At 50.3% G+C, this 23599-nt stretch overlaps 1 protein-coding gene across 1 annotated transcript in view; it reads right to left on the bottom strand.

The window, feature by feature from the left end:
* Nucleotides 1-22750, bottom strand: part of LOC137538980 (NAD(P)H dehydrogenase [quinone] 1-like) — a 148425-nt gene extending 125675 nt beyond the window's left edge. Inside the window, exon 1 of the mRNA XM_068261433.1 lies at nt 22480-22750. Coding sequence (XP_068117534.1) covers nt 22480-22486 — 7 coding nt within the window. The 5' untranslated portion in view covers nt 22487-22750. The remainder of the gene's footprint in view (nt 1-22479) is intronic.
* Nucleotides 22751-23599: the final 849 nt, after the last annotated feature.

Raw genomic sequence — 23599 nt, 5'->3', positions numbered from 1 at the left:
GAGTTGGTAACAGGTCCGCCACTTTGTGCCTGTATCGAGGGTCTAGTAGTGTGGCCACCCAGTACAGGTCATTCCCCTTGAGGTTTTTTATACGGGGGTCCCTCAACAGGCAGGACAGCATAAAAGACGACATCTGCACAAAGTCGGATCCAGTACCCTCCATCTCCTCTTGCTCTTCCTCAGTGACGTCAGGTAAGTCAACCTCCTCCCCCCAGCCGCGAACAATACCACGGGAAGGTTGAGCAGCACAAGCCCCTTGCGATGCCTGCTGAGGTTGTTCTCCTGCCGCTGTCCCCTCCTCCTCCTCCTCCTCCCCCAAAGAAACACCTTGCTCATCATCCTCTGAGTCTGACTCGTCTTCTGCACACGACTTCTCTTCTTCCTCCTCCTCCTCCCCCCTCTGTGCTGCCGCAGGTGTTGAGGAAACAGCTGGGTCTGATGAAAATTGGTCCCATGCCTGTTCCTGCCGTAACGGTTCCTGGTCACGCTCATTCACAGCTTCATCCGCCACTCTACGCACAGCACGCTCCAAGAAGTAAGCGTAGGGAATTAAGTCGCTGATGGTGCCCTCACTGCGGCTCACCAGGTTGGTCACCTCCTCAAACGGCCGCATGAGCCTGCATGCATTTTCCATCAGTGTCCAGTTGTCGGGCCAGAACATCCCCATCTTCCCAGACTGTTTCATTCTACTGTAGTAGTTGTAGAGGTAGTGGGTCACGGCTTTCTTCTGTTCTAGCAGGCGGGAGAACATGAGCAGGGTCGAGTTCCAGCGAGTCGGGCTATCGCAAATGAGGCGTCTCACCGGCATGTTGTTTTTGCGCTGAATTTCCGCAAAGCATGCCATGGCTGTGTAAGACCGCCTCAAATGCCCACAGAACTTCCTGGCCTGCTTCAGGACATTCGCTAAGCCAGGGTACTTTGCCACAAATCTTTGAACCACTAGATTCATGACATGTGCCATGCAGGGTATGTGTGTCAGCTTCCCCATATGCAAAGCGGCAAGCAGATTGCTGCCGTTGTCGCACACCACGTTGCCTATCTCCAGGTGGTGCGGGGTCAGCCACTCATCCACCTGTTTCTTAAGAGCAGCCAGGAGAGCTGCTCCAGTGTGACTCTCCGCTTTGAGACAAGACATGTCTAAGATGGCGTGACACCGTCTTACCTGGCATGCAGCATAGGCCCTGCGGAGCTGGGGCTGTGTAGCTGGAGAGGAGAACGGCCACTCAGCCAAGGAGGAGGAGGACAGCGAAGAGCATGTAGCAGGAGGAGAGGAGGTGGCAGGAGGCCTGCCTGCAAGCCGTGGAGGTGTCACAATTTGGTCCGCTGCGCCCTGCTTGCCATCGCTCACCACCAGGTTCACCCAATGGGCTGTGTAGGTAATGTAGCGGCCCTGCCCGTGCTTGGCAGACCAGGCATCCGTGGTCCGGTGTACCCTTGACCCAACGCTCTTCGCAAGAGATGACACCACTTGCCTCTCAACTTCACGGTGCAGTTGAGGTATGGCCTTTCTCGAAAAATAAGTGCGGCCTGGCATCTTCCACTGCGGTGTTCCGATGGCCACAAATTTACGGAAGGCCTCAGAGTCCACCAGCCGGTATGGTAACAGCTGCCGAGCTAACAGTTCCGCCACGCCAGCTGTCAGACGCCAGGCAAGGGGGTGACTGGCCAAAATTGGCTTCTTCCGCTCAAACATTTCCTTCACGGACACCTGACTGCTGCTGTGGGCAGAGGAGCAGGAAACGCTCAAGGGCAGAGGCGGAGTGGAGGAGGGTGCCTGTGAAGGTGGAAGGGAGAAAGCGGCAGAAGCAGATAATGCACCTGATGGAGGAGGAAGAGGAGAAGGAGGGTGGCTTTGCTTTTGTGTGCTGCTGCTGCTTTTGCTCAGGTGGCCATCCCATTGCTGTTTGTGCCTTTTCTCCAGGTGCCTTCGTAAGGCACTTGTCCCTACGTAAGTGTTGGCCTTTCCACGGCTCAATTTTTGTTGGCAGAGCGAACAGATGGCTTTGGTCCAATCTGAGGCACACACATTAAAAAATGTCCACACCGCTGAGCCACCCTGGGATGTGGGCACTATGGGGACCTCAGCAGCTGATGCTGAAGGGCAAGTTGGCTGGCTGTACATAGGTGGCGATACATGGTGCCGGACTCTGCCACCAGCTGTTTCTGACGAAGAGCTGCCCCAGCTTCTTTCAGCAACTTCTCTCCTCCTACTACTCTCTGACTCCCCCTCTGAACTGTCCCCCTCTTCATCTCCTCTATTGGGAACATACAGAGGATCCCTATTACCGTCATCATCGTAGTCATCCTGCCCAGCTTCGCTTGCCTCAGACAAATCCAAACTTGCACCATCAGTAGGTCCTTCATCCTCCTGACACTTTACATCCATAGTGTTGCCGCGTAACTCAGACATATGAGCTGGTGAAACTTCATCTGGCTGTAACAACAATGGCTGTGCATCAGTGATTTCACCACTAAATAATTCTTGCAAAGTGTCAAATGCAGCGGAAGTGGTGCTAGTAGTAGCGCTGGTGGCTGAGCAAGATGAGGTGTTCTGTGTCGCTAAATACTCAACCACGTCCTGACAATCTTGGGAGGTGATGGGACGTGCCTTCTTCCGAGCACTGTACTGTGGGCCAGGTCCACACGAAATTACATTTACACGACCTCGCGCAGACCTGCCGGGTGGCCTTCCTCTGGCTCTGGCACTACCTCTTCCTCTACCTGTTTTGTCCATATCGGGTATGCACGGAGTGGTATATCACACTGCGTGCACTCACGTAGGTAGGTGGGTTCACTTAACTGCACAGGTATGCGCACTGATGCGGTGGGTTCACTGAACAGAACAGGTATACAGTGGCGGGTTCACAGAACAGGTATGCAGTGGCAGGTTCACTGAACACAACAGGTATGCAGTGGCAGGTTCACTGAACACAACAGGTATGCAGTGGCGGGTTCACTGAACAGGTATACAGTGGCGGGTTCACTGAATAGAACAGGTATGCAGTGGCGGGTTCACTAAACAGAACAGGTATACAGTGGCGGGTTCACTAAACAGAACAGGTATACAGTGGCGGGTTCACAGAACAGGTATGCAGTGGCAGGTTCACTGAACACAACAGGTATGCAGTGGCGGGTTCACTGCACAGGTATACAGTGGCGGGTCCACTGAACAGAACAGGTATGCAGTGGCGGGTTCACTAAACAGAACAGGTATACAGTGGCGGGTTCACAGAACAGGTATGCAGTGGCGGGTTCACTGAACACAACAGGTATGCAGTGGCGGGTTCACTGAACAGGTATACAGTGGTGGGTCCACTGAACAGAACAGGTATGCAGTGGCGGGTTCACTAAACAGAACAGGTATACAGTGGCGGGTTCACTAAACAGAACAGGTATACAGTGGCGGGTTCACAGAACAGGTATGCAGTGGCAGGTTCACTGAACACAACAGGTATGCAGTGGCGGGTTCACTGAACAGGTATACAGTGGCGGGTTCACTGAACACAACAGGTATGCAGTGGCGGGTTCACTGAACAGGTATACAGTGGCGGGTCCACTGAACAGAACAGGTATGCAGTGGCGGGTTCACTGAACAGGTATGCAGTGGTGGGTTCACAGAACAGGTATGCAGTGGTGGGTTCACAGCACAGGTATGCAGTGGTGGGTTCAATGAACAGGTATACAGTGGCGGGTCCACTGAACAGAACAGGTATGCAGTGGCAGGTTCACTGAACAGGTATGCAGTGGTGGGTTCACAGCACAGGTATGCAGTGGTGGGTTCACAGAACAGGTATGCAGTGGTGGGTTCACAGCACAGGTATGCAGTGGTGGGTTCAATGAACAGGTATACAGTGGCGGGTCCACTGAACAGAACAGGTATGCAGTGGCAGGTTCACTGAACAGGTATGCAGTGGTGGGTTCACAGCACAGGTATGCAGTGGTGGGTTCACAGAACAGGTATGCAGTGGTGGGTTCACAGCACAGGTATGCAGTGGTGGGTTCAATGAACAGGTATACAATGGCGGGTCCACTGAACAGAACAGGTATGCAGTGGCAGGTTCACTGAACAGGTATGCAGTGGTGGGTTCACAGCACAGGTATGCAGTGGTGGGTTCACTGAACAGGTATGCAGTGGTGGGTTCACAGCACAGGTATGCAGTGGTGGGTTCACAGCACAGGTATGCAGTGGTGGGTTCACAGCACAGGTATGCAGTGGTGGGTTCACAGCACAGGTATGCAGTGGTGGGTTCACAGCACAGGTATGCAGTGGTGGGTTCACAGAACAGGTATGCAGCCAGACAGGAACAAGTTAAGCCTAACTAATCTTTCCCTGAGAGACAGTCTGCAGCAGCTCGCCCTATTCTCACTAACGCAGGCAGCACACGAGTGACCGTAATGGCTGCCGCTGCCTGCCTTATATAAGGGGGGGTGGGGCTCCAGGGGCTAGTGTAGCCTAATTGGCTACACTGGGCCTGCTGACTGTGATGTAGAGGGTCAAAGTTGACCCTCCATGTGCATTATGGGGCGAACCGAACTTCCGCAAAGGTTCGCCTGCGGGACGCGAACGCGAACCACTGAAGTTCGCATGGAACCGTTCGGCCCAACTCTACCTGCATCAACAGTTACGCAGGAGAATGTCAGTGTGGACCCCAATCCCAGAGTTTCTGAAAGTACTCGCCCGGGACTGGCCAGTACTGGACTGTCCGTTTGTACTGATCCGATAATGCAGCAGGCATTACGACAGCTGATGGAGACGGACCTGGACAAGTACCTGCAGTACATGCGTGAGGAGCGCCAATCTGCTGCTGCTGCACGCCACGCAGAGAGGGATGCCGCTGAGCGATAACGGGAGCGCCAACGACAGCATGAGCTAAACATGGCAAAAGTGCAACAGGCCAGCCGGAGTTCACCGCCCAGCCTCCCTGCTGAAGGAGCTGCACCACCCGTAAGTGCAAAATTTAAATTTGCTAATATTGAGAAAGACACAGACATTGACTTGTTTCTGCGGTCTTTTGAAAAAGCGTGCCGTCAGTATCGTCTGTCCCAAGACCAGTGGGCCAGACATCTGACACCTTTGCTGCGCTACAAAGCGCTTGATGCCTTCGCAGAATTGCCTGCAGAGAAGGATAATGATTATGCTGCTGTAAAAGACGCTATCATTACTAAGTACCAGCTGACGCCAGAAGCCTATCGGAAAAAGTTCAGGGCCTGGCAGAAAAAGTCTTCTGATTCGTACCGAGATATGGTCAGCAGCTTGCTCACCACACTCCGCCAGTGGACTCTAGGCCTCACCAAAGGGTCTTATGATGTCCTGGAGGACTTGATAGTCCTGGAACAATTTCTGAACATTTGCCCTGCTGATGTACGCCAGTTTGTACTAGAACGCAGGCCGGCTTCAGCAACTGTCGCTGCAGACCTTGCTGAGACTTTTGCAACTACCCGGGTGGCTGATACACGCAGAACTGTCCCATCCAGCTGGAGAGGAGGTCAGCCCAATACCTCCGCAGACTCCCCTGCCCCTGTGAGCCGTCAGCCACAGAGGCCACCCAGCACAGCTTCTGCACCCAGGTCTGCAGCCTCTGGAGAGGTCACCTGTCACTACTGCCACAAGACGGGACACATGAAGTTCACCTGTCCGGAGCGGAGGCAGACCACCCCAGCACCTGGACCACCCGCACCTCGCCCGCGGCAGACACCAACCGCCAGTGTTCCCCAACCAGGAGCCGCATCCAACCTGATGTTTGCCAAGGGTGCAGGGAACTCCCCCATCACAAGCAATCACCAGCTGGTTACTGTGAATGACCAGCTTGTCACGGGTTTCCGTGACACCGGAGCAGATGTCACTCTGGTGCGTGCACACCTTGTCCCCGCAGAGGCCATCATTCCTGACCAGTACCTCACCCTCACTGGAGTGGGGGGCACTCTTTCTCACATTCCCCAAGCTCGGGTGTCCATCGACTGGGGGGTGGGGGTCCACGAGAAGGTTGTTGGGATCCTGGACCAACTGCCAGTCCCTGTTTTGCTGGGGACCGACTTGGGCACGCTGGTGTCGTACTATGAACCTGCACCAAGCCCTGTGGAATGCCAGGACAGAGACGGACTCTCTGCCCACACCCAGGTACTTTGCACCCAGGGGCAAGAACAGGGGGGAGGTGGGTTGAACGTGCCCAGTCCACGGGTACCTGTGTTTGATGTACAAACTGTCTGTGATGAAAATGTTCCTGTTACTGTTATTAATGCTTGTGACAATGATGTAGGTAATGCCAATATGTGCCATTCTGAAGGGTTACCTGTGCTAGCGGTAACACGCAGCCATACTGCTCAGAACCTGAGCTCAGAACAGGTGGAGGAGGTTCCGGCCTCCTCCCCCTCCTCTGACCACAGGGATGGTACCCTTCAGCCCCTAACCTCATACGCCACGGGCCAGCTGGCTGAGAGTGAGAGTGCTGCATTTGTGCAAACACTCCAGACTGACCCTAACCTCGAGGCCCTCAGAAAACAGGCTTCTGAGCCCCTCACAGACGAGGCTACGTTCAAGGTATACTGGGAAGGTGGGAAGTTGTGCAGTGAGCCTGTACACCCCACCCAAGGTGAAATGGGGATGAGTACCAAGTTGCTTGTGGTACCTAGTGCCTTCCGGGGGCATGTGCTGAAGTCCGCACATGACATTCCCCTGGCCGGGCACTTGGGGATCCACAGGACACTTGATCGTATCCGGGGACATTTCTACTGGCCTCAAATGCGGATAGATGTGACGAACTACTGCCGCTCATGTACCATTTGCCAAAAGGTAAAAAGGGCTGGGAATCCCCGCAAAGCTCCCTTGTGTGCACTGCCAATCATAGGTGAGCCCTTTCACAGAGTGGCAGTCGACATAATTGGACCGTTGCCCACTCCCAGCAGCAGTGGCAAAAGGTACATCCTGACGGTGGTGGATTACGCCACCCGCTATCCTGAGGCCATGGCACTTTCCTCCCTGAGGGCGGACAAGGTAGCCGACGCGCTACTTAACATTTTCTCCCTAGTCGGGTTCCCTGCGGAGATGCTCTCTGATCAGGGAACCCAGTTTATGTCCGGACTCATGGAGGCCCTGTGCAAAAAGATACAGATGACGCACATTGTCTCCAGTCCCTACCACCCGCAGACCAATGGACTGTGTGAAAGGTTCAACGGGTCGCTGAAGCAAATGCTGACCACGTTTGTTGAGTCGCAAGGTGGGGACTGGGAACGATACCTGCCTCATCTGTTGTTTGCATACAGGGAGGTGCCGCAGGAATCTACCGGGTTCTCCCCGTTCGAGCTCCTGTATGGTAGGAATGTCCGAGGACCCCTACAATTGATGCGGGAGACGTGGGAGGGCAAGGGGGACCCCACAGATGTCTCTGTAGTTGATTACGTTCTCAGGTTCAGGGACAAGATGGAGTCCCTCACAGAAATGGTAACGGAAAACATGGCCCAGGCTCAGGCCAAACAAAAACTCTGGTATGACCGCACTGCTGGAGAGAGGTCATTTGAAGTAGGTGACAAAGTGTATGCCCTTCTTCCAGTGAGGCAGAACAAGCTGCAAGCGGCCTGGGAGGGACCCTACACTATAGTGCAACGGTTAAACCCTCTGACATACCTGGTGAACATGGGAGGCAGGAAACAGAAAAGCTTTCATGTCAACATGCTGAAGGCCCACATGACAAGACCAAGTATGTGCTGCCAGTGTGCAGCCGGTTAGAGCAGGGAGAGGCAGACCCCCTGTTAAACCTGCTGGCTGACATACGAGATGTGGACAGCGACCTAAGCGTCAACCCACAACTCTCCTCATCCCAGCAAGAGCAGTTGCAGGAGGTGCTGGGTCCGTACCAGCACACCTTCTCCGGTGTCCCGGGGCGGACCAGTCTGGCAGTGCATAGGGTAGATACGGGCACCCATCCCCCCATCAGGCAATCCGCTTACCGCGTCTCCCCTGAGGTGCAAGCGGACATGCAGAAAGAGGTGAGGGAGATGCTGGAGCTAGGGGTGGTTCAAAAGTCCTGTAGTGCCTGGGCAGCCCCTGTTGTCCTGGTCCCCAAGAAGGACCAGACAACTCGGTTCTGCGTGGACTACAGGAAGTTGAACGCCATCACCACTACAGACGCCTACCCCATGCCTCGCATCGATGAGTTGTTGGATACGCTGGCGTCCGCCAGGTACCTATCAATCATGGATCTGAGCCGAGGGTACTGGCAGATACCACTTGCACCTGACGCGAGGCAGAAGTCGGCCTTCATCACCCCTTTTGGCCTCTTCGAGTTCACGATGATGCCCTTTGGGATGAAGAACGCTCCTGCCACGTTTCAGCGGGCCGTAAACGACCTGCTGGAGGGACTGCAAGGGTTCGCTGTAGCGTACTTGGATGACATTGCGGTGTTCAGCCCCACCTGGGAGGAACACCTCAAACACCTGTCCCAGGTACTAGAGAGGCTGGCCGCAGCCAATCTGACAGTTAAGCCGAGTAAGTGTCAGATTGGTATGACCGAGGTGCAGTTCTTAGGTCACCGGGTGGGGGGTAACACCCTGAAACCTGACACGGGAAAGGTTGACGCCATCCTGGCATGGCCTCGGCCTATCACGAAAAAGCAGGTCCAGGCGTTCCTGGGGATCGCCGGCTACTATAGGAAATTTGTTCCAGCCTACAGTACCCTGGCGAAGCCCCTGACCGATGCCACTAGTAAGAAACACCCCAAGGTTGTTAGCTGGACCCCCGCTTGCGAGAACGCCTTCCAAGCGTTGAAGCAGGCACTCGCGAGTGCCCCTGTGCTGCAAGCCCCGGATTTCAGTCGTCGGTTTGTTGTGCAAACCGATGCCTCTGACTACGGTCTCGGCGCAGTCCTCAGCCAGGTGGATGGAAAGGGAGATGAACACCCTATCCTCTACCTGAGCCGGAAGCTCCTGCCCCGAGAGGTAGCCTACTCCACCACTGAAAAGGAGTGCCTAGCGATCGTGTGGGCCCTACAGAAACTACAATCGTATCTGTACGGCCGCTCTTTCACGATCATTACCGACCATAACCCCCTCAGTTGGCTAAACCGTACTGCTGGGACCAATGGCAAGCTCCTACGGTGGAGCCTGTCATTGCAACAGTACGACTTTACGATCCAACACAAAGCGGGCAGCCGACACCAAAACGCTGATGGGCTGTCCCGGTGTCAGGGGGAACTAGGCCCAACAGCGCCAATGGCTGCTACGACGGATGTCTTGCTGACAACCCTCTACACAGCGTCAGGAAGGGGAGGTGTCACGGAACAGCCGTGAGAAACTAGAACGCAATCGGTTTATTGCGCCGATCGCCCTGGATGGTAGTCAGGCCAGCGATTTTGCGATTGACATTCCGGGTTTTTTTAAATAGGAAGTTTTTTTCCCCTGTTAGCAGCTGGCAGGAAGACTGGCCCTGTGACTGCTGATTAAGCCAGAGGTGTAAACTCAAAGTTTGTCTAAGCTGATCTCACATTCAGATGTTAATTGAAGGAGCCAACAGGGCCTTTCAAAAAAAGGAGATCCCAAGAAGCAGACACAGCTGGACTCCAGTCAGGCTGACTCCAGCCTTAGCAGGAAGAAATGAATGTACTTGTCACGGACGGTTGCGGGGACGCAGGCGCGTCCTGGAACCGCCCGTGAAGAAAAGAACGATCGCACTCGATTCCTGCATCGATTGCGCCTCAGATCAATAGAACCAAGGTTTGACGTGTAGTATCCCTATGCCTAGGAACAGCTGGGGGATCTGTCTTAGCTGAAGTGACAGCCTGGGGGGAAGGTGTTAATTAGCTTGGACATATTCCCTGTGGAAGGCACAATTCCCCTTTTGGTTCTGGGAACCAGGTGACACTTAGCTGATCTCATGGAGATGTTAATTAACCAAAGGATGCCTAGGTACAGCCAGGCAGGCTACGAATCTACGGGAGGTCTTGACACTTTGCTCCCTAGTAAAGATCAAAGGAAAGTCAGCTGTTAGCAGCTAGAACACCTCCTGAATTAACCTGAGGCTCATGGCATAATCCATAACTTCCCAGATCTGTAATATTTCTGGGGTTCCTGAGATGGCAGCTTCACCAAACGTGGGGGAAGTGTAGCATGAGCCCCGGTGCTGGTTCTGAGGAAGTTTCAGAACATTCTGAGGTAAGGACTGCCAGTTAGGCAGTTTGAAAATGCCCTGATGATACCACAGGGGTCCCACCCCTCATGTCTGGTATCAGGGCGCTGGGTAAATCGAGACAGACCTGAAAATGTTAATAAATCTGCCCTGACCTGTACGGTTCTGTGAGATAGAGCCCATATATGGGTAGATATGATTTCTAGCCCCCAGGATAAGGGGAGGGCTCATCTCATCTTCTAAGGGGGTGTATGGCTCCCCGCCCTCACTCCCTCCTACTGAAGCAGGGGCATAAGAATGGCTGAGGACCCAAACTCAGTGTCCTCCACACTGAAACATCTTGAATTCATCAGATGCCAGCTTGAGGATATGCTGGCATCCACCTGGTCTGAACTCTGAACTTTGATTGAAATCCAGAACTGATTTTTCCCACAAAAAGGACATCTTTCCAGGAACTAAGTATTTTTCTCCCTTCTTTTATTTTTCATACTGGCTATTACTGTTTTAATAATTGTTGATTTTAATAATTGTCTGTATATATTAATTATTTATATTGCGTGAATAAACGACTTTCTCCAAGTCATTCACTGTCTGCTACCCTGCTTATCAGCACACACAGAACTGATCCCGGGTCTCTGAAGATACGCTACTGTTTGTTTGTTGTTGGCTAGACAGAATATCGTGTGTTTAACCGTTTTATTCGCAGGATTAGTCAGTTAATGGGCTCCACGGTCCCATGGTAACCGCGGTGGTGGCAGTACCCTGAACCAGTGGGTGAAGTTGTAATCACCCGTGTCTCACAGGCTCCCTTCTGAGTTGTCTGCGGCTAATTCTTAACGGTTCCTGCGCATTGACTGCGACCAGAGTTCGCACGATCTGTGCGCTGGCACCGTTTAGAAGGCTAAGTGCGGTCAGCCACAAGGGCTCCTGTGACAGTGTTAGGCAGCGGTTGGGACCTGTGTTGTGCTGAAAGTATCTACGATAGCGCTAGCGCTATCGAGAAACGAACTAATTCGTTGGTGTAGCTGGAAGGCAATATATTTTTTATATATACAGAGAGACTGTGTAGCCAGTACCCCTCCCCAAAAGTTTTATTTTATTTGGCATGGAAATGTCCGGGAACTACAAGAAAATGTGCCTGGCGGACCTGCAAAATCTTTGCCAAGAGAGAGGCATTGATGTCGGCCGCAAGACACAACGGGACCTGGTAACGGAATTGTTTCAATGGGATACCCAGCAACTGCGGGAGCCGGGGGTGTCCGCTGAAGTGGATACCAGCCCATCTGACCCAAGTCAAGGGGAACCAGAGACTGAAGATTCTGCGCATACGGAGGTTGAGCATCCTGCGGGCCCTGCTGCAACAGTTACGCAGGAGAATGTCAGTGTGGACCCCAATCCCAGAGTTTCTGAAAGTACTCGCCTGGAACCGGCCAGTACTGGACTGTCCGTTTGTACTGATCCGCTAATGCAGCAGGCATTACAAAAGCTGATGGACACTGACCTGGACAAGTACCTGCAGTACATGCGTGAGGAGCGCCAATCTGCAGAAGCGCGGACAGAACGCCACGCGGAGAGGGATGCCGCTGAGCGGGAACGCCAACGACAGCATGAGCTAAACATGGCAAAAGTGCAACAGGCCAGCCGGAGTTCACCGCCCAGCCTCCCTGCTGAAGGAGCTGCACCACCCGTAAGTGAAAAATTTAAATTTGCTAATATTGAGAAAGACACAGACATTGACTTGTTTTTGCGGTCTTTTGAAAAAGCATGCCGTCAGTATCGTCTGTCCCAAGACCAGTGGGCCAGACATCTGACACCTTTGCTGCGCTACAAAGCGCTTGATGCCTTCGCAGAATTGCCTGCGGAGAAGGATAATGATTATGCTGCTATAAAAGACGCTATCATTACTAAGTACCAGCTGACGCCAGAAGCCTATCGGAAAAAGTTCAGGGCCTGGCAGAAAAAGCCTTCTGATTCGTACCGAGATGTGGCCAGCAGCTTGCTCACCACACTCCGCCAGTGGACACTAGGCCTCACCAAAGGGTCTTATGATGTCCTGGAGGACTTGATAGTCCTGGAACAATTTCTGAACATTTGCCCTGCTGATGTACGCCAGTTTGTGCTAGAACGCAGGCCGGCTTCAGCAACTGTCGCTGCAGACCTTGCTGAGACTTTTGCAACTACCCGGGTGGCTGATACTCGCAGAACTGTCCCATCCAGCTGGAGAGGAGGTCAGCCCAATACCTCGGCAGACCCCCCTGCCCCTGTGAGCCGTCCGCCACAGAGGCCACCCAGCGCAGCTGCTGCACCCAGGCCTGCAGCGCCTGGAGAGGTCACCTGTCACTACTGCCGCCAGCCCGGACACATGAAATTCGACTGTCCGGAGCGGAGACAGACACCACCAGCACCTGGATCATCTGCATCACCTGTACCTCACCCACAGCAGAGGCAACCCGCCAGCGAACCACAGCCTGGATCATCAGATTTTGTCCTGTTTGCCCGCGGAAAGGAAATCCGCGACCGAACCGACCAGCAGCAACTTGTTAGAGTGAACGGCAAAGTTGTCACCGGATTCCGAGACACCGGAGCTGACATCACGTTAGTTCACTCACACCTTGTGCCAAAGGAGAACATCAGCCCCAGCCGATCCCTTGCCCTTACTGGAGTAGAGGGCACCCTTTTTCACATAGCCCACGCGAGAGTGAAGCTGGATTGGGGAGGAGGGGTCCACGAAAAGGGTTGTTGGGGTTATGAAGGATCTCCCAGTCCCTGTGTTGCTGGGGACTGATTTGGGCAAGCTTGTGTCCTACTATGAACCTGCCACGACCGCCTTGTCGCTCACGGAAGGAGACGGACCCTCCACCCACCACCAGGTACTTTATACACTTGGGGGAGCACCAGGGGGAGGTGGGTTGAATGTGCCCAGTTCAAGGGTACCAGGTTCAATAGTGCCTGCTTCAAAGGCACCTGAGTTTGATGTACAGACTGTCTGTTGTGATGATGCTGTAACTGTACCTGAGTTTACTGTACAACCTGTCTGTAATGAAAAAATGTCTATACCTGTCAATGTCATTACTGCATGCAATGATGATTTGAGTAATGTCCGTCTGTGCCATTCTGACAGTGTACCTGTGCTAGCAGTACCGCGCAGCTGCACTGCTCAGAACCCGAGCTCAGAACAGGTGGAGGGGGTTCCGGCCTCCTCCCCCTCCTCTGACCGCAGGGATGAGACCTTTCAGCCGCTGGCCTCGTGTGACATGAGCCAGTTGGCTGAAACTGACAGCGCCGTATTCTCAGCCGCACTACAAAGTGACCCAAGCCTGGAGGTGCTCAGGCAGCAAGCCGCTGAGCCCCTCAAAGACGGGGCCGCTTTCAAGGTGTACTGGGAAGGTGGGAGACTGTACAGTGAGTCTGTACAGCCCCCTACAGGTAGATCCCACGCAAATACCAAGTGGCTTGTGGTCCCCGAGTGCGTTCAGGGGACATGTGCTGAAATCCGCACATGGTAATCCTCTGACAGGGCACTCGGGTGTCCGCAAGACACTCGCCGGTATTCGGAACCAGTTTTATTGGCCCCGGATGAACAGGGATGTAGCAAACTACTGCAGGGCATGTGCCGTCTGTCAGGAGCTGGGAAGGTCCAGGGATTCCCGCGGGGTTCCCTTAGGTCCACAGCCACTTAGCAGGGGAACCCGGCGTGGGCTGGCTGTTGACCTAACCAACCCACTGCCCGTTGTCAGCAGTCACGGCAGACACCACGTCCGACTGCAGTGGTGCAAACGCCCTGTCCAGAACGGTCCATGTTGGGTCAACCCTGAGGGTAGCAGACCGCGACCGGTCCAGGGGAACCGAGCCACAGGCTCCAATAGGTTTTCCCGCCGTACCGGCAACTCGAGGCCCGTCAGCCAGGTTAGCGGCGCCGCCACACATCTTGCGGATGAGTGGCTGAGCCGCGGACAAGGGGGAGGGCTGTCACGGACGGTTGCGGGGACGCAGGCGCGTCCTGGAACCGCCCGTGAAGAAAAGAACGATCGCACTCGATTCCTGCATCGATTGCGCCTCAGATCAATAGAACCAAGGTTTGACGTGTAGTATCCCTATGCCTAGGAACAGCTGGGGGATCTGTCTTAGCTGAAGTGACAGCCTGGGGGGAAGGTGTTAATTAGCTTGGACATATTCCCTGTGGAAGGCACAATTCCCCTTTTGGTTCTGGGAACCAGGTGACACTTAGCTGATCTCATGGAGATGTTAATTAACCAAAGGATGCCTAGGTACAGCCAGGCAGGCTACGAATCCACGGGAGGTCTTGACACTTTGCTCCCTAGTAAAGATCAAAGGAAAGTCAGCTGTTAGCAGCTAGAACACCTCCTGAATTAACCTGAGGCTCATGGCATAATCCATAACTTCCCAGATCTGTAATATTTCTGGGGTTCCTGAGATGGCAGCTTCACCAAACGTGGGGGAAGTGTAGCATGAGCCCCGGTGCTGGTTCTGAGGAAGTTTCAGAACATTCTGAGGTAAGGACTGCCAGTTAGGCAGTTTGAAAATGCCCTGATGATACCACAGGGGTCCCACCCCTCATGTCTGGTATCAGGGCGCTGGGTAAATCGAGACAGACCTGAAAATGTTAATAAATCTGCCCTGACCTGTACGGTTCTGTGAGATAGAGCCCATATATGGGTAGATATGATTTCTAGCCCCCAGGATAAGGGGAGGGCTCATCTCATCTTCTAAGGGGGTGTATGGCTCCCCGCCCTCACTCCCTCCTACTGAAGCAGGGGCATAAGAATGGCTGAGAACCCAAACTCAGTGTCCTCCACACTGAAACATCTTGAATTCATCAGATGCCAGCTTGAGGATATGCTGGCATCCACCTGGTCTGAACTCTGAACTTTGATTGAAATCCAGAACTGATTTTTCCCACAAAAAGGACATCTTTCCAGGAACTAAGTATTTTTCTCCCTTCTTTTATTTTTCATACTGGCTATTACTGTTTTAATAATTGTTGATTTTAATAATTGTCTGTATATATTAATTATTTATATTGCGTGAATAAACGACTTTCTCCAAGTCATTCACTGTCTGCTACCCTGCTTATCAGCACACACAGAACTGATCCCGGGTCTCTGAAGATACGCTACTGTTTGTTTGTTGTTGGCTAGACAGAATATCGTGTGTTTAACCGTTTTATTCGCAGGATTAGTCAGTTAATGGGCTCCACGGTCCCATGGTAACCGCGGTGGTGGCAGTACCCTGAACCAGTGGGTGAAGTTGTAATCACCCGTGTCTCACAGGCTCCCTTCTGAGTTGTCTGCGGCTAATTCTTAACGGTTCCTGCGCATTGACTGCGACCAGAGTTCGCACGATCTGTGCGCTGGCACCGTTTAGAAGGCTAAGTGCGGTCAGCCACAAGGGCTCCTGTGACAGTACTATATAATCTTTTGCCCATTTACAGAATACAATAAATAGGGTGGTTATGAGAGCGGTATCATTGGATCCGTAGGGTCATGCTGGATCTCTTGATACCAGTCGAGAGGGGCCCGGGGCCCCTACAACCCAGGTATGAATCTACCCAGGACCCTGATCTGCTGCACTAGCCATGTCGGATATCATATTAATCTGTATTTTCCTCCAAGTATGAAGCTGTTACCCCCCTAAATGTAACGTGTATGGTTCAGGAGTTACAGCAATTCATAAGTTTAGCTCTAAAATCTCTCAGAGGGAATGAACTGTCATTTGCTGGTAGCTCAGAGGGGGCCGGCATTGCCACACCCCCAAACCAGCTTCATCAAAAGCACAGAGCCAGCAGGCGGGCTTGTGTCCTCCACCCTGAAAACATCTTGAACTCATCGGTGCCAGCTTGAGGATATGCTGGCATCCACCTGGTCTGAACTCTGAACTTTGATTGAAACCCAGAACTCTGATTTTTCCCACAAAAAGGACATCTTTCCAGGAACTAAGTATTTTTCTCCCTTCTTTTATTTTTTATACTGGCTATTACTGTTTTAATAATTGTTTATTTTAATAATTGTCTGTATATATTAATTATTTATATTGCTGTGAAAAAAATACTTCCTCCAAGTCATTCACTGTTCCGCTACCCTGCTTATCAGCACACACAGAACTGATCCCGGGTCTCTGAAGATACGCTACTGTTTGTTTGTTGTTGGTGGCAGATACCGTGGAATCGTGTGTACGTTGTAATTACCCGTGTCTCACAGGCTCCTTTCTGAGTTGTCTGCGGCTAATTCTTAACGGTTCCTGCGCATTGACTGCGACCAGAGTTCGCACGATCCGTGCGCTGGCACCGTTTAGAAGGCTAAGTGCGGTCAGCCACTAGGGCTCCTGTGACAATACTCATGTTCACACTATGGTTTTTTTCTCCCGAGTTTCCTGCAAGGAGATATTTTCAAACCTTTCTAATAAAATACCTTGAGGGCCCTTTCACACTGGTGAGGTGCGTTGCGGCAAATTGCCGCACTGCTACCGCAGCCTAATGAAACCCTATGGGGAAGTTCATGCTTCCCACGTTGCGGAACGCTGCACCAGAAGTGCCCAATTTAACGGCAGTGCAGAACTACGTTACTGTGCGGGGATCTGCGTCGGCCCTGAAGTCATGTTAGTCTATGGCAACGCTAATTTTTTTAACATCGTTGACAGCATATTTTTAGAATACGCTTTCGTACATTTCCGGATACCCGAAGCAGGAAGTGACAGCAAGCACCCGTCACTTCCTGCTTGGCCAATTGCCGGACAGGGAACACCGTGTACTACTAACGTGGTGTTCCCTAAAGGCCTGTTTTTGGGGATGTGAAGCAGTGTGGCGGGCGCGATGAACCACATCGCTAATGCCAATATACAGTATGAAAGCAGCCTCCCACCATGCAAGAAACTCAAAATAATAACATAACTTTTTACGTACTTTTTAGTCATTTTTCAGTTGCTAAATGCTGAAAAGTTATTTTTAGACAACATGAAAAAGTATCTCCTGGGAGAAAATTTGGAAGGTTAAGTTCATTGGATAAGGTTCTATGTGAGTTGCGTAATGCTAGCTTTATAAAGTGGGAATAACGCAGCACATGCTCTGCACACTAAAGCGTACACGTTGTTTTTCATAAAGAATTGCTACGTAGAGCTGAAATGAAAGCATCAAGTTTCAATTTTGTTTACAATCTAAATAAAATTGAAACTTGCATTTAGAAGATGGGATCATATTACTTGCGCTGTGCTATAGATAATCAGGGGTGCAGATAAACTTATGTAACTAACAAGTATGACAGATGAGAGGAGGAGGACCTATGTGACAATGAAATGTCATACATCATCAAACTATCATACATTACATTGCCTTTCCTGTCTCCTGCTCTCACACCTCTCCTCTCCTCTGCCTAACGCTATACTTCCATCTCTTGTACCTAACACTAACCTCTCCTGTGCTTAAAGGGATACTTAAAGGGGCACTACAGTGAAAAACTGTAAAATGTAAAATATGTGCAAACATATACAAATAAGAAGTATATTTTTTCCAGAGTAAAATGAGCCATTAATTACTTTTCTCCTATGTTGCTGTCACTCACAGTAGGTAGTAGAAATCTGACAGAAGCGACAGGTTTTGGACTAGTCAATTTATAGGGGATTCTCAGGGATATATTTATTTTCAAAAGCACTTAGTGAATGGCAGTTGCTCTGTCCAACTGCCAAAACACTGTGTAGGGAGCAGGGAAGCTGGCCAGCATCATTGTTTAAATCCTTTTTAGGGAATATCTTTATAAAGAATAAAAGCCTTGCTGAGAATCCCCTATGAAGAGATGGACTAGTCCAAAACCTGTCACTTCTGTCAGATTTCTACTGCCTACAGTAAGTGACAGCAACATAGGAGAAAGGTAATTTATGGCTCATATTACTCTGGAAAAAATGTACTTCTTATTAGTATATGTTTGCACATATTTTAAATTTTTTCGCTGTAGTGCCCTATTAATACTAACCTCTCTCTCTCTTGTACCAAACACTAACCTCCCTCTCCTGTGCTTAAATCCACCCTCTCCTATGCCTAATACTAACCTCTCCTCTGCCTAACACTACCCCCCCCCCCCCCATGCCTAACACTAATTTCCCTCTCCTGTGCCTAACACAAACCTCTGTGTCCTGTGCCTAACACTAATCCTACCTCTCCTGTGCCTAACACTAACCTACCTCTCCTGTGCCTAACACTAACTTCCCCTCTCCTCTGTTAACACTAACCACCCCTCTGCCTAACACTACCCCCTCCATGCCTATCATACTAACTCTCCTAACTCCCTTGTGTCTACCTGTGCCTAACTAACCTCCCTCTCCTGTGCCTGACACTAACCTCCCTGTCCTCTGTTCCAACCTCCAGTCTATTGCCAAGTCCACCCTTGGTGGAGGGGTGCGACACAACCCCTTCCGATCTACAGAGAGCGACTTCTTAACTTGAGTGGGATCAGGTCTAATCTCCCAACCCGCCTATACAGTGGCTGCCTATGTGGTAACTCATGTTTGTTAGTATTTATACACTTGCTTTTATACAACCTACCTTGGTATAACAACATACTACACTATATTGGGCTCTTGGTGTCCCCTCGTTTTGCTGGGTTAAGTGTCTTCTCACAAAATTATGGTAGATACTTGGGATGGTCAGGGAGATGCTATGTTTCTATCGTGCATGCAAATTGTATGCACCTTAGAATTAGGCCAATTCAAATCAGCTGGAAGTGCATTTGACCCAGATCAAAGCTTCATACAATCTGCATTAAATGTGCAAGTTGGAAACAGGGCCGGAGCTACCATAGGAAAAAATGGGCAATTGCCCCAGGGCCCCAGAGCCTGTAGGGGCCCCCAAGGTGTCCCTCCCCCATCTTAACTGTTGCTCCCCAGGGACTCTGCAAAGTCTTTGGCAGAGTAGCGTCTCATCTGTGCTGGCGGGCAGGTGAGACACTACACTGACATAGACACTGCAGAGGTCCTAGGGAGCACAGTTAAGTTGGGAGGTGATTGGGGGAGGGTCAGCAGCCAGCTCAGGGGCCCAGGAGGGAAATTTGGGGTGCCTGTTGGGGGGGGGGGCTCCCAGGCTAATTTTGCCTTAGGGCCCAATTGTTACTTGAACCGGCCCTGGTTGGAAAGATGGCATCACCGAGCATGTCCTATAGGAACATTGGCCTATGACTGGAGAAGAAACATTCGATTGTCAGCTCCTCTAACCCGGGTTACAGTTAGGGTGTGTTCACACTGACCCTTCTTGAACAAACTTCCGTGCATGTTTTTGTGATTTGTGTACACATTTGTATTTGAAATTTTGCTTTGTGATTTTTTGGTGAATTCCAATAAAGTTAATTTACATGGAAATACATTTGTCCCTTGCCTCAGCTCCACTCTCAGGCAGTCTCCCAGGTTCCCTCCGTAGCCGCCGTCGACCCAGCCACGTCCCATGGCCCTGCCTGTTGGTTGAGTGTTCTGTGCAGGTGCAGTACTGGCCACGAGAGCGTGGCTGCGCGCATGCGCAGAAGTGGCCGCTAGGGAGGGGAGCAGAACGGACATACTGCGCATGCGCGGCGCAGTATGTCCAGGTTTGGAGTCACTGAAGTAGCCCAGGAGAATGGGATTAACCAGAGATGAGCGTCGGGGGACAGAGGTGAATGGGAGGTGCAGAGTGTGTTTTATTATTACCCCCTATAGCTTCAGATTTTACCAGAGCCTTTCGGCTCTGGTATCCTTTAAAGTGGTCTGAAGCACACAAACTCATAAAACTGACATAACATTCCATAAAAATGTGTTTTCCTACTTTTTATTACCCAAACAGTTATCATATTTGCTTTTTGTGCTCAAGTAATATTGTCTGTTTACAAATTACAAGTTCCCAAAGTACAGTTTATCTGCTCTGAAAGCTGCCATTGCATTTTATTGAAGCTGCTTTTTATTATATATTAAAACCTTCTAGTGAGCACGTCTGAACTGTGTGAATGCTTGGAGCAGAGAGAGCTCGTTTTCAGTTGTTACACACAGGACCGGTTCTAGTCTTTTTGCTGCCTCAGGCAAACATGTGAGGATGTGCCCCCTCCCCGATTTGGAATGATCGCACAACACCCAACAATCTGCTTCATTTAATGTACACCCATGATATGCTGCAGCTCCACAATAGCAGACTGGATAGCTGTGGGTCTGTAACACACAAACTGCTCCCCCTCAGCCACTCCATTCCTCCTCAGGAAGGTACACACAGTACAAAAATGCCCCTGAAATCTCTCCGCATGATGCAAATGTTTCACCTTGCTTCATGAGAGAACCGGCCCTGGTTGCACACAATGTAACAACTGATATTTTATTCACAAAGGTTACTTATTTTTCACCTTAACTGTAAATGCAGGAGATAAACAAATAAGGAGAGAAAATTAATGAGATAAATAGATAAGGAGAGCTAAACCATGATTAAAGTCAGTTAAGGAGAGTTATACAATGAATTAAGTTTGTTTGATTTAAGTCAGTTAAGGAAAGTTATGTAATGAATTAAGTCAGTTAAGGAGAGCTAAACCATGAGTTAAGGCAGTTAAGGAGAGCTAAATCGTGAGTTAAGTTAGATAAGGATGAGCTTTTGTCCCTAGGCCTTCTCAAAGGACTAGAGGACATGAGCTGCGCATGGAGGAAAAACGTTTTAGCCATTTATTTAGGAAAGGGTTCTTTACAGTAAGAGTGGTTAAGATGTGGAATGCATTGCCACAGGAAGTCGTTATGGCAAACTCTATACCTGCATTTAAAGGGGGCTTAGATGCTTTCCTTGCGTTGAAAGACATCCATGGCTACAATTACTAGGTTATGCCTAATGATGTTGATCCAGGGATTTTATCTGATTGCCATCTGGAGTCAGGAAGGAATTTTTCCCATTTGGGGCTAATTGGACCATGCCTGGTGGGTTTTTTTTCGCCTTCCTCTGGATCAACAGGGGTATGTGGGGGACGGGCTGGAGTTGTACTTTGTACTGGTTGAACTCGATGGACGTATGTCTTTTTTCAGCCAAAATAACTATGTAACTATGTAACTATGTAAGGAGAGCTAAACAATGAGTTAAGTCAGTTAAGGAGAGATAAATTGTGAGTTAATAAGTAAGGTGAGATAATTTAACATAAAAGCTTTGTGAATCAGGGCCAATGTAACCTAAATTAATGTCCAGCGCTGCATAATATGTTGGCGCTTTATAAATACAATAAATAAATAATAATAATAATAATAATAATAATGTTATCTCCTCTTCAGATGCATAAGCTTAACCTCCTTGCCGGTCTAAAAAATCCGGCAAGGAGGCAGCGCCGCACATTTTTTTAATTTTTTTTTTTTAAATCATGTAGCGAGCCAAGGGCTCGCTACATGATAGCCGCTAAGCGGCGGCATCCCCCCACCCACTCCGATCGCCTTCGGCGATCAGAGTATGCAGGGAATCCCGTTGAGAACGGGATTTCCTGCAGGGCTTCCCCGGTCGCCATGGCGACGGGGCGGGATGACGTCACCGACGTCATGGACGTCGGGACGTCATAGGGAATCCCGATCCGCCCCTCAACGCTGCCTGGCACTGATTGGCCAGGCAGCGCAGGGCTCTGGGGCGGGGGGGAGCGACTCGGCGCGGCGGATTGCGGCGGATCGGCGGCGAGCGGCGGTGAGCGGAAGTTACAAGCAGCTAGCAAAGTGCTAGCTGCTTGTAACAAAAAAAAAATTATGCAAATCGGCCCAGCGGGGCCTGAGATATCCTCCTGCGCAGGTTACCCTGAGCTGAGCGCGGGATAACCGGCAAGGAGGTTAAGGGGCTTTCCACTGCAGGATAAGTGCTGTGTTTAACTGTTTGAATGCTGTTATGCTACAATTTCTTTTGTGTTAGTAGGTTTAAGACTGTAAGGAATCTTTTAGCTTAGCGCAATGAAGAAATGCTGAGTATCTCTCCTCATTTGACTTAATGCATGAATTATATCTCCTTATTTGTTTATCTCATTAGCTCTCCTTATGCTGGGAACACACAATGCAACTTCCAGTCCAAACTACGGGAATTGGAGGATTATTTCCAACCAGTTTAAACTATTCCTGATCGATAAAGGGATTGCTTTTGCAAAATTGTCATTGGAAAATCCCTTTATTGATCCAAGACATGTACACTCTATGGGAAATTGCACCATGTGTTCCCAGTATTCTAGTTAAGGTGAAAATAAGTAAGCTTTGTGAATCAGCCCCCATGTTTGATAAAAGCTTTCTAACATATCCAGCTGACCTGGAGTAGCCTTATAAAGTTTCTTTAAAAAAAAGTTTGTTCATGAACTTATTCTTATTAATATTCTATTTCCTATAGAGTAACACTGTAGAGGACTCACCAGCCATGTCTGCAGACGGGCTCCTGTGTGTTCAGGCTTTGCTGATTCTGATCTGGGACTGACTTGTGCCTTATATAAGAGATTTCAGTGGTCCAGCCCACACATTCCCTGGAAGGCAAACAATCACGCTGACTCAGGCAGAATGAGGGATCACTGGGGTTATACTCAGCTGCTGGAGCACATTGGACCGCGCGCTCCCCAGCCCAGATGTCAGCTGTTATAGACTGACCAGGCCGGTTCTCCCAAGCAATCGTTAATTCTGGCTTTTACAGACTTTCCTTTTCTTGTTATTAGATACTAGAGATGTAAATATGGCCAGGGAGGGGGCAGTGACAGCTGCAGGAGAAAAGATCTAATCACCACGCCTCACTACATGCACTCTGGCCTCTCACCGACCGGCAATAATAATATCCGCCACTGACGTCTCATTATCTCTGAGCAGAGTTGGATCATCCACAAGGCAATTCTAGGCAGCTGCCTAGGGCCTGGAGAGAGTCTAGGGGCCTGATGGATGCTAGTCTTCACCAAATCTTACTAAAAAAAAAAATCCAGATGACCATCATCAAAACTGCTATCTTGCTTAGGGCACCATTTCATCTCAATCCATTTTTGGTCTCAGAGTCATTTCATATTGAGATACTGGAGTAAAAGGGATCCTGCAAACCTGGACTGGAACTCTTTAAAGTGGAACTGTAAGGCTTTTCTCACATCTAAAATCGAAATCACTGACGGCCACGGTTTGCGATTTTGAAAATGATTTTTTTCCCCCTCCTGGCGCTTACCTGTGCGCTACGATTTTGTGTAAAGCGCTTTACAAAGCTCTTTTGCAGAGCGATTTCTTTTTCACTTCCTGATGCAAGTCAGAAAGTGAACTTTTTGACCCAGAAAATAATAAATACAATGTATTTATTCTTAAAAGTGCGAATGCAATAGCCGCAAAAAACGATTTTGTGAGCGTTTTGTGTTTTTTCCTATACTTTCCATTGTAGCAAAATCGCCCAAAAATGGTGCAGGCAGTGCTTTGCTAAGCGGAAAGCTGACAAAACACGCAGATATGTTCTATCCCATAAGGAATAATTGCACAAGCACTTTTAAGGCAATTTTCAAAATCGCCCGCGCT

The sequence above is a fragment of the Hyperolius riggenbachi genome, chromosome 11 (genome assembly GCF_040937935.1).
Source record: "Hyperolius riggenbachi isolate aHypRig1 chromosome 11, aHypRig1.pri, whole genome shotgun sequence".
Taxonomy (NCBI): Eukaryota; Metazoa; Chordata; class Amphibia; order Anura; family Hyperoliidae; genus Hyperolius; species Hyperolius riggenbachi.
This window is presented reverse-complemented; position numbering and strand designations above follow the sequence as displayed.